Below are 11,988 nucleotides of genomic sequence, written 5' to 3' on the forward strand. Positions count from 1 at the left end.
TGATTCTCATGAATCCTTTCAGCATTGCTGCTCTAAGATGGGCGGCTGAGTTTTTAGAGATGACAAAAGAGTATTGCAGAGGTAATATTTGCAAGCAAAGTTAGTTTTATTTCAACCAAGTAATACTGAAAAACCAGGAAGACACGCTTGAAGTTTTCTGAAATTGTAAAAATTTTCATCCCTGCCTCAAGAAATGCGTATTGTAAACAACTGCATTGAGGCTATTTCTATGAGGATACTAATGGGTCTTTTTGAAAAAAAATATTAGCTAAACAAAAGCATTTGTGTGGAAAGCTGTGAAGCCTCGTGGATAAATGATCTGTGGGCACTGCCGTTTGATTATTTTGGGTTGATAATCGCCTTTATTCGAAGGTGGGGAATGCAGAGAAATTCATTGTTTTACGTGGATCGCTAGATCATTGACATTTTGAGGGTCGGAAAGGCGTTATTGAGTCCATCGTCAAGCTTCAACCCGTAGACAATGCTGTCTTCTTATTATTTGTGATTATTCATTGTGCGTATTTGTGATTATTCATTGTGCCTTGCTCAGCTGGAGAAAAGAATAGTGATACAATTGGAACAAGCTACAATTACTGATTTCCTACTTCCATTAAAGACATACGGAGAATAACTTTTTGCTTCCAAGTCCGAAATTGACAGTATGCAACGTATTGTTTCTCATTACAGCTAGTTCATAGCAATCAAATATCAAAACATGGACAATTTAGAAGATTCTTTCTTCAATCAAGGGATCAAAGGCAGCCTCTGTAGCACGAATCTCTACGTTTCTGTCGTCGCAAAGATCTGGTATGAATACCTTGCCGAAATCACCTTTGATCCCATGCTTTATCCATTTATATTGAACCTTATTCAGACTGTACGTCATCAGCTCGCCTTTTGCATGATGGACTTATCACTTTCATTTTAAAATAAATCAACTTCGTTTCACTTTACTTTCTTTTTGTTGTTAGATTTTTCACCGTCAAGGGTTTTTTACTTCAAGATTTTCGAACAAAATGGTTTTTTTTTTTCTTTTATCATTTTCTTGTCTGAGTTGAAGCTCCAATATTTGAAGTTCAAAATCTTAAATTCCATTCGAAGGTGAATGACATTCTTTTTCTTTTTGCGGACGCATTTTAAATTTCAAGATTTTAAAAATTCGACTTTTTCTTACTTTTTTTTTCAGCACGGAAAAAAGCTTTATGATTATATTATATGCATTCTTCAAAAAATACAACACTGCATATGGGGACCATCAATTATGGCTGAATATAGAGTATCATATGCACATGGAGAGAAAAAGTTTTATGAAGCCATATCAGATCATGAAACGATAGGACGTATAGAGAGATATTGTTAGTAGCTTTTATGTACAAAATGATAGTTCATTTGGCGATCCCATATGCCATGATATTTAAGGATCAAAAATCAACATAGGAGTCAAAGGTTGTGGAAAAATGAAAAGTCATACTAGATAGGGATCACATTATAGAAAATTATGTACCCGGCATAGAAAAGTCTTGGATCTGATGAGAGATGTTGTCCACTGTTATTTGCATCCTCCATATACCCTGTGGAGATGATAGACCCTGTTTTGATAAAGCATCTGCCCTCTGGTTTTTATCCCTGGCAATGTGGGAAATGGTGTAGTCCTTCCTGGTGCTCCACATGGCCTCAACCCTGTTCAGCCATCCTGAGAGGTGTATGTTCCTTATGATATGTTTAGACAGTACGTGCTCAATGATCACTTTCGAATCCCCAAATATATGAAGCTTTTGTATGCCAAGGAAGTCACATATAGATAGGAGTCTAGCCAAAGCCATGACTTCTGCGTTATTGTTTGTTCCAGCTCCTCCATTCCAATGGATGTCATAAAATTGACCTTCTTCAATGATAATGAAAACTCCGCAAGCACATGTGCCATGTTGAGCAGCTCCGTCAAAATAGGCACAAGGATAAACAATGGCATCCTTGGACTGAGTCTGCCTACCGTGCCTGACTTTGGATTGGCAAGGTCGTCCAATCTCATTATACAAGCGGAGGATATATTCGAAAACTGTTGATTGCGGATCCCTTATTGAATTGAATATAATCCTGTTGCACCACTTCCATATGACCCAGATTGTTAACAGTGGAATACGCCTCCTCTCGGTATACAAATTACTCCATCCTGTGAAAGCTTCAGTGATAGAAGGCGCATTGACGAACGCGAAACCAAAATGGGTAGCTAGGTTCTGCCAAATCAACTGAGTTTGAGGACATTGAAGAAAAATGTGCAAATTTCTCTCAGAATTTGATCTACATATGGGGCATATGGCTAGACCATACCATTTCCGCTTTTGGAGATTCTCCCAAGTGAGGTTCCTGTCATAAAAAAACAACCAGGCAAAAATAATGATTTTTATGGGACATCCTGTTTTCCGAAAAACAGTTGGAAATATATTATCAGGTGGGTCAGATGCTGTATAAAGTAACTGTAAATATACTTGTTTTGCTTGAATAGCTGTTGTGCCACCGAGACCTTTCCAAATGAGGAAATCCCTATCTGACGAGCGATAAATGCCCCTCGCTCGCATAGACGTAATGATGGAATTCCATTGAGTTTCCAGTGCACCGTTGAGTTGAATTTCTGTGGCAGAATTCCATATGGGAACTGCTCCATCCCATTTTTGAATGACACTGGCCCAAAAGAAATAACCCCTATTGTGTAATGCTCTCAACAGCTGGGTGGAAAAATTGATTTTTTCTTCCGCACCTGCAAAATCATCTATGCCAATAATAATATTAGATCCAGACTAGAATTTCTAGATTAAGTTTTTCCTGAAGAAAGGCTCCATTCTATGAAATCCTCTCCATATAGCTGAGCCATTAGAGGATCCAATATTACGCTATCTGAACCAATAAGTCATGTCCTGATTGTCCATATACTTGGCTCTAATGACCCTGCTCCAGATAGATGTTCCCATAATCGCTTTCCACATGGTTTTACAGAGAAGGGCTCTTCTAAAAGTGTGCAGATCCAATAAACCCCAACCTCCCATATGTTTGGGCCGAGACAGCTTCGATAGCTTAGTCAAGTGGAATTTTTTCTTATCCTTCTGTCCTCCCCATATGAAATTGGCAATCGTTCTGTTGAGATAGTCGATGATAGCTGATGGGATAAAGAAGAGGTGCGCCCAATAAACCATGATTTGTGCCAACACAACTTGAGTCAGGATGGTTCGGCCTCCTAAGGATAAGCATTTGTATTCCCAAGTAGCTATTTTCTTGTAGAAACGATCTGGAATCCATGACCAATCCGCTACTCTGTATCCCACAGGTTTCAAATTATAGCCCAGATATTTCAATCTGTTCCGTATGGGATAAGATTTTATATTAAAAAGACTTGTTAGAAATGTGATGAGATCTCCATTTATATTTTCAACATGAAAAGAGGATTTTATATCATTAACAAACATGCCAGTGGCTAATTGAAATCTCCCCAAGATCTCATGAAGACATATCCATGTAGTTCTGCACAACAGTGCTGATAATAGGATATCATCGACAAAGAAATTATGCGAAATGAAGATGTTCCTGCTTATAGGGAGGGGCTTGTATCTGTTTTGTTGGATCGCTTTCTTAATATGGAGGCTTAAAGAATCCATTACTAAAATAAAGAGAAGCGGTGACAGAGAGCAGCCCTAACGTAAGCCCCTGGCCGCTTTGAAGAATGGGGTTGGGATTCCATTAATGAGGATTGCATAATTGACCTCCACCAAGCAGGCCATGATCCATCTGATGCATCTGACATCTAGGCCGATCCTAGCCAGTAGGCATCGTATGAATCCCCAGTTCACGCAATCATAAGCCTTTTTAAGATCGATTTTCAACAGAGCTGCCTCAATTCTTCTGCTGTGCATAGAATGTAAGCATTCTTGGGTGAGGGCTACCGCATCTAATATATTCCTGTCCTTTAGAAACCCGTGTTTCTCTTGAGAGAGATGGAGAGATAAAATGTTCCTTATACGGGTGGCTATAATCTTTGATATGATTTTGTATAATACGTTGCACAATGAAATTGGTCGATAGTCAGAAAAAGTGGATGAGAGCTTCTTCTTGGGGATTAGAGCGATGTAAGTTGATGAAATGTTTTGGCTTATGAAGCCCTGAAGTCTCGATTCCTCAACCATATTTAGAATATCTGTCTTAAATATCTCAAAGAAGTGGATGAAGAAATCGATGGACCACCCGTCTGGTCCAGGGCACTTGTCTTTCTGGAATGATTTCATTGTTGTTAGTAATTCCTCCTCAGATACTTCAGCAAATAGAGCATTGTTTTGATTTCCATTAAACATAGTGGGATATGGGCCTATTCCCCATGGAATGTCTTTAATGTCACAGACAGAATTCTTGCTGTATGCCTTTTTGAAATACTTCATAGCTTCTCGAGATATGGCCTCTTGAGTGGAATGAGTGTTTCCTTCCTCGTCCTTGATTTCCCAGATAGTGTTTACTTCCCTTCTCTTATTTGCAAACCTGTGAAAAAACTTCGTATTTTTATCTCCTTCTTTGAGCCATAACGCTTGGCTCTTTAGCCTCCAAGTGACCTCTTTAACCTCTCATATCTTCTGTTTTCTTTTTTCTAATTCCCATGCATTTTTTCTAATGGAGGATGACATGTCTGGATATTTAAAGTGAGTTGATAAAAGCTCCAATTTTCTGCATATATCCTTCAGTTCTTTTCTGTTGGAGACCGATTTTTCCTTCTGCCACCTTTTGACTTTTTTCCGAAGAGATTGCAAACGGTCAAGAAATTTCCAAGATTGGTTATTATACTGCTTGGAAGCAGCCTTCCATGAATCATTTATAAATTTGTTGAAGCTCCCATCAGCCAGCCATGTGCGATTAAATTTGAAAGGGTATCCAAACCTGCATCCAACATGATTCCAATGAATAGAAATAGGCCGATGATCTGATATAAAAGATGGAATGATATTCATTGTAGGGGGGTCGAATCTTTTAATCAGATTTTCATGCAAGAGAAATCTGTCTCGTTTTTTTGCCAGGAAAAAATTATTAGATCACCTGTTGTCCCATGTTGGTCCCCGACACTTTGGTAGGATGTCAATAAAATTATATTGGATAATGGCTTCCCGAATGTACCTCCCCATCAGATCATATTTCCTGCCATTGCCCCATATTTCTTCATTGCAAAAGGTAAAATTAAAGTCTCCACCAATTATCAGAGAATCAATTTCAAGTAATTCTGAAGATAGAAGATTGTTCCAAAAAGGGAAACGATTCTTATATGGTGCATATAGATTTAATATGTGAACAGGGAATGATGAGCCACGGATATGGGCCAGAACAAGTATACCAGCAATGCATTGAAGTGTCGCTGCCCTAATCCATTTTTGATCCCATAAGACCGCTAAGCCCCTTGACATTCCCACAGCGCTAGAAGCCACCATATGCCAAGTTGGAAGCATCCTCCTCTACCCTTATTATATACTTCATATTTCACTCTCTTTTTACATGATTGTTTTTAAATGACCTAATATTTCACATTTTTTTTATATGATTATTTTTAAGAAATACTTTACCCACCAATGATTCTATAATTTCAATATGTAAAATAAATTGTTTCAACCTTTTTTTGAAAAATTCTACAATTATATTTTTCAAAGTGTTATAGTTTAAATATATTTAATTATGTTATTGGACGCTATCTTTTTAATTAAATTTGTATTAGTGAATGGCTAATTTATTATGAAAATATTAATTTTCATAATGAATGGTTAATTTATTATGAAAAAATTTTAGGCATAATGTTTCTTGAACGACATTATAAGAACCCAAAGCATAAAAAAAATTGTATGACGGGTAAAGAATAATCCAAATTCCAACCCTGCTCGGACTGGAAGATTCTCGTATAACCTGGTTGACATTAAGTTTTAGTGGTCGCATATCTCTGAGGATCCGTCGTACCTGTGCACTCTCTCTTACCTTGTCATCGATTGACACCTGGCGAAGAGTCTTGACTTCACCATACCTTGTTATCCCGTGCTCCTTTAAGCTTCTTGTCCTGTCGCTTCCACTTGCTACTGCTACCTGCCGTTTCTTCCCCAGATTTTGAGACACTTGTTGCACTTGCTAACGAGGTTGAGTCCCGCGCTCGTCCTTCTTTGAATCCTGACTACGACACTACTTTTCTTTCCGACTTATCTCTCAGGTTCTCTTCATCGGACGGGATACAAACGCATCCTCACAGGGAGCATGGTGGAAAACCATCTCGCCCTCCGAAGGCTATGGGATCGATGCTCCAAAACTTTTGTCTATTCGGCCTAAGTCTTTCTAGGAGAACCTCAAGAGATTAAAATTGCACGCCCTCCTAGGCAAGTGGAAATTCTTATCCTTCAGTTGTCATGATTAACTGATTAAATTTGAAGAGCTGGTCTTAATTTCAAATTAGAATGGCATATATTCATGTCATTTTTCTAGAATGAAAAGCGTTGAAAAAAAATAAGTTTCAATTGACAATGGTGTAATATTTTTGCATTTCATTTTTAGAAAGAAAAAAATATCAATATTTGTGTTAATAAAAAGTTGTTAATATGACAGAATTTTCAAAATATACCCCTATAATGGTGAGAGATATAATCCCACCACAAGGCCATTTAGTTAATTTTTGTTGGGGAATCTAGTTGGAAAGAAACCAACTGATCTTCAAAGATAAATCTACTTGTACAATCAAGATTGTTATTCAAAACCTAGCTATTACAAAAATTATTTCTTGTCAGGAACCTATTTTACATTTTCATCATCCTCATGTGACGTAAATACAAACATGCACAACTTGGGCATTCTTTGATGAGGCGGCACAAAAGAGCCCCTATCTAGGAGGAGCCAGTGGAATTGTTAAGCTTCTTCTAACATTTTCCGTAACTTTCTCTACAAATATTGGTTATGTTTCAAACAATTAAGATGGAATTTTGTTCTTAAATTATTACTTAGATTGTACCTCACATGAATCTCCTCCATTTATTGCTATGCGAACTTTCAAAATTTCATTAATTGGGTAAAATGAATTGCAAGAATCCACAATTATATTTTCTCTCCAATTTTTTAGAAAATACAACAACAAATTCCTCACTATACTCAGAGTTCCTTTGATCACCTCTACAGGCACCAGAATATAGAACCATATGCCCTTGTATAAGGCTCGATTGGATATTAATGAAGACACATTTGAAATCACAAAAAGAAAGTTAGCAACATAAATATTTTTTTAACCCTTGGGTTTAAGAATTTTTTTTTGAATCACATGCCTATTTATTGAGGTAATTTTTTTTAACTTTTTGTAATGATATTTTGAGATGTACATGAGAATTTCTAAGTGGAGGGATACTTGTAAATTTTATAAAAGGTAAACAGCTGCTATCTTGACACTAGACATAATAGAGATTATTTTGCAGGCTAGTTTCTACTAATAATTTACAGGAAAGAACTAAGAGAATGCCCAAAATACAGATAAAACGTCTCTGATATCAATGAAAATTATCAATTATCCTAGCATTGTCCGAACCCTAGCCCACAAGCTAGGCTATATAACTAAAATTCGTCCAATAGGGAATTTTACCAAAATTGGCAAAATCCCAATAATCACGCCGAAAATTAAAATACACGCCAAAAGAAATAGTCTACCAAAAAACTGGCCCAAATCGGGTCAAAATTACTTCCTAAACGATGAACGAAAAATTACCATAAAAGGAAAAGAAAAACTAAAATTAAGGATTTGGAAAGGAAAGTGGTGGAATTTGAGGTCAAAAACGACGCCCATTGAGCGTAGCTGGGTGGCCACGACGTGCGCGCTGAAAAGAGCTTTCCAGATTGGGGTCATATGCACGATTCTGATACTTGTAGCCAAAGTTATGGCCAAAATACCGAAGCACACTCAAACTTCCCCCAATTAGGGAAAAATCAACATTTCCTTCCATCTTTGCGCTGATTTGCCAGCTCAAGGTGTCTCAGCGCCATCAACGTGCTATCTGATAGCTCATCATCCTCTGGCTTGGATCCTCCTGCATCAGTCGCCCCGGGTTGGAAAGAACTCGTCCTTGAGTTCACAGTAGTGTCATCGGGATCCCCAAAACAAGGACTCAGGTGCTTCACATTAAATACATCAAAAGTCCTCAAATGACTAGGGAGGCGCAACCTGTAGGCATTATCATTGATCTTCTGCAGTATCTCACAGGGTCCAATCTTCTACTCCTTAAGCTTATTATACTCCCCGACATGAAAGCGATCATGAGTTAATATTGCCCAAACAAAATCACCAACATCAAAAAGTACCTGACGACGATGACTGTCTACTCGAGCCTTGTACTTGGCATTGCTCTCGTGAATGGCCAGTTTCACCTGCTCATGTATGCTCCTAAGATGTTCAGCCATCTCATCTGCCTTAGGGTTTGGACGACCTACTTGTGGAATAGGAGCTAAGTCTAGCACCCCAGATGGATTCTGACCATAAACAATCTCAAATGGGCTCAGTCCTGTGGTTTTGTTCTTCGACCGGTTATATGCAAACTCTGCCTAAGGTAATGCCAAATCCTACTGCTTGGGCTTAGTTCCTGCCAAACACCTCAAAAGGTTGCCCAAACTACAGTTCACCACCTCAGTTTGACCATCCGTCTAGGGGTGGTAGGCATTGCTGAAATTCAACTATGTCCCCAGCTTCTCCCATAAACTCCTCCAGAAATGACTAATAAACTTGGTGTCACGATCTGAAGTGACTGATCAAGGAACACCATGTAATCGCACAATTTCCCTAAAGTAAAGATGGGCGATCTGGGCAACATCCATTGTCTTCCTGCAAGCTACAAAATGGGCCATCTTGGAAAACCTGTCAACCACAACCAAAATGGAATCCGAGGTCGTTGTGTATGGGGCAAACCCAGCACGAAGTCCATACTGACATCAAACCAAGGGCCTTCAGGAACAGGTAAAGGAGTGTACAGGCCCACATTAGTGAGAACTCCCTTGGACCGTTGACACACATAACAACGCTCCACATAATGGGCCACATCATTGGTCAACTTGGGCCAATAATAATAAGAAGATATCAATGCCAAAGTCTTATCTTGCCCAAAGTGACCCTTGCTATGAAGTTCACTGATAATCTACTGCCTGAGTGAGTAATCTGGAATGCACAACTGTAATCCTCGAAATAGATAACCATTATGCACAACAAAATCATGTCGTTTACCATCTGTTACCTCCTGAAATATCCTCCCGAAGGAAGGATCCGCTGCATACATATCAGTGAATGTCTCAAACCCTGCAACTCTGGTGCTCATGGTGGTGAGGAGTAACGTGCGACGGCTCAGGGCATCTGCAACTCGGTTCAGGCTCCCTGCTTGGTGTCTCAGTGTAAATGTGAACTCCTGTAAGTACGCCACCCACTTGGCATGCCACCTACTCAACTTGTGTTGGCCATTGATGTACTTCAGGGCCTCATGATCCGTGATAAGAATGAACTCCCTATGTACTAGATAGTGATGCCAATGCTTTAGGGACTGAACTATGGCATAGAACCCCAGTTCATAGGTGGAGTAATTCTTCTTTGATCCAGATAACTTTTCACTGAAAAAAACTATGGGATGCCCTTCCTGACTCAGAACACCACCAATACCAATTCTAGATGCATCACAGTTTACCTCAAACACCTTCTCAAAATCTGGAAGTGCCAAAACTGGTGCCTCTGTCATCTTCTGCTTGACCAGTTGAAAATTGGCATCTGCCTCCTCAGACCACTGGAAATCACGACCCTTGAGGCACTCTGTGATAGGAGCAATCAGAGTGCTGAAATTTTTGATGAACCTACGGTAGAAGGATGCCAATCCATGGAAACTTCTGACATCATGCAAGGTCTTTGGCTTGGGCCATTCCAAGACCGCATCTATCTTCGACTGATCTGCCTGAACACCATCAGTAGACACCACAAAACCAAGGAAAGTGATAGAAGTAGTGAAGAAGGAACACTTCTTCTAATTGACAAACAGGCGCTCCGTCCTCAACATATCAAAAATTGCGTAGAGGTGGTCAAAGTGTGACACCCATGTCTGGCTGTAAATGAGGATGTCGTCGAAGTAGACAACCACGAATTTCCCCATGAAAGGCCGTAGAACGTAATGCATAAACCTCATAAAAGTACTGGGCACATTGGATAGTCCAAAAGGCATGACCATCCACTCGTACAGCCCATGCTACATCTTGAACGTTGTCTTCCACTCATCTCCAGGCTTGCTTCTGATTTGGTGGTATTCGCTCTTAAGGTCAATTTTTTAGAAGACCTTAGAACGGAACAGCTGGTCTAACATATCATCCAGGCGGGGAATTGGAAACCTGTACTTCACTGTAATTATGTTGATGGCTCTGCTGTCTACACACATACACCAGGAGCCATCCTTCTTTGGCACTAACAGGGTAGGAACTGCACATGGGCTCATACTCCCACGGATGTAGCCCCTCTCCAACAACTCTTCCACCTGTCGCTACAACTATTCAAATTCCTTAGGACTGAGGCGGTATGCCGGTCGATTAGGCAGACTCGACCTCGGGATAAGGCCTATCTGATGCTGAATATCTCTCATAGGTGGTAACCCAGGAGGGAGATCCTCTGGCATCAGGTCAGAAAAATCTGCTAGCAGCTGCTACACCTCTGCTAGTAAATCTGTAGTCACGTCCGTTGCACTATTCCCAAAAGGCAGTAATGCATAGACCACGTCTCCACGCTCCATCTCAACTAAGAACCTGGACATAGAAAGCAGGTGATTATTATTGGCCACCAAGGTAGGAGTGGTTCCTTCTTGTCGAGGTGCCAACACTATCTTCTTCCCTTTGATGCTAAGGGGATAAGCATTCTTCCGTCCATCATGCACAACACTGCGATCATACTGCCAAGGCCTGCCTAACAATATATGACAAGCATCCATAGACACTACATTGCACCAAGCATTATCAAAATATTTTCTACCGACTGAAAAAGACACTAAGCATCGCCTATCTACTTTTACCTCACTGCCCTTATTCAGCCATGACAACTTTTACGGCTTGGGATGACGATCTGTCTTCAACTGCAGTTTCTAGACAACCTCTTTAGACACCACGTTCTCACAACTACCACTGTCAATGATCATCTTGCAGACTTTATCTGCAACTGTGCAGGTTGTGTGAAAAATATTGGTCCTCAACCAATCGTCCCCTGAATCATCCTTGGGAGTCAGTAGACTCTTACGAACAACCAGAGTCTCATGTCCATCTCCATACAGTACATCACCCTCGTCATCATCATCATCAAACACAGGCTCTCCAATCTCCTCAGTTTCGTCTACCATGTCATCCATATTCAGGAGATTTTTGCCCTTCTGACTGGTAGGCTTCCTGCAATTAGTCGCTATATGTCCCTGTTCACCACATCTAAAACATTTAATACTAGGGTTAGAATTACCTTGCAGTGGTTGTGGGGTAGGACGGGCTTCTTGAGGGCGAACTGGTCGACTACTCTGATCACTTCTGATCACTGGCCTCCTATTTTGTTGTTTCTCCACAGCAATTGCACGCTGATATGCTTAAGAAACAGTCCACAACGAGTGAAGGCTAAGGGCATCTTGCAGGGGCTGACGTAAACCCCCCAAATACCGCGCCACCATCTGCTCTTTCGTCTCAGATAAATCGTTTCGAGCTATCAATTGATAGAACTCCTCCGTGTAATCATCAACTGATCTCTCGCCCTGCCTCAACGAATGAAGTCACTGGAATAAGGATTGGGTGTAGCTGAGAGGAAGGAAGTGACCCTTCAGCTTCTTCTTCATCTTCTCCCAATCAGTAATCCTGGCCTTGCCCTACCTTTCCCATGAACGTCTCCACTGCTCCCACCACGCAGATGCTCTGCCTTTGAGTTTGATGGCGACCAGTTTCACTTTTACACGATTTGGGACTTCTTTA

General features: G+C 40.2%; 1 protein-coding gene across 1 annotated transcript; it reads right to left on the minus strand.

Moving 5' to 3' along the window:
* Positions 1 to 1,496: 1,496 nt before the first annotated feature.
* Positions 1,497 to 2,662, minus strand: LOC149138052 (uncharacterized). Its single transcript, XM_089450222.1, has 2 exons — positions 2,487 to 2,662; positions 1,497 to 2,364 (listed from the first exon to the last, which is right to left on the minus strand). The coding sequence occupies exons 1-2, from the start codon at positions 2,660 to 2,662 to the stop codon at positions 1,497 to 1,499; spliced, it is 1,044 nt and encodes a 347-aa protein (XP_089306348.1).
* Between the last annotated feature and the right edge of the window lie 9,326 nt (positions 2,663 to 11,988).

This window comes from Pinus tabuliformis, chromosome X (assembly GCF_031772625.1).
Source record: "Pinus tabuliformis cultivar Carrire ecotype Pingquan chromosome X, CPIR1, whole genome shotgun sequence".
NCBI classification, from domain to species: domain Eukaryota; kingdom Viridiplantae; phylum Streptophyta; class Pinopsida; order Pinales; family Pinaceae; genus Pinus; species Pinus tabuliformis.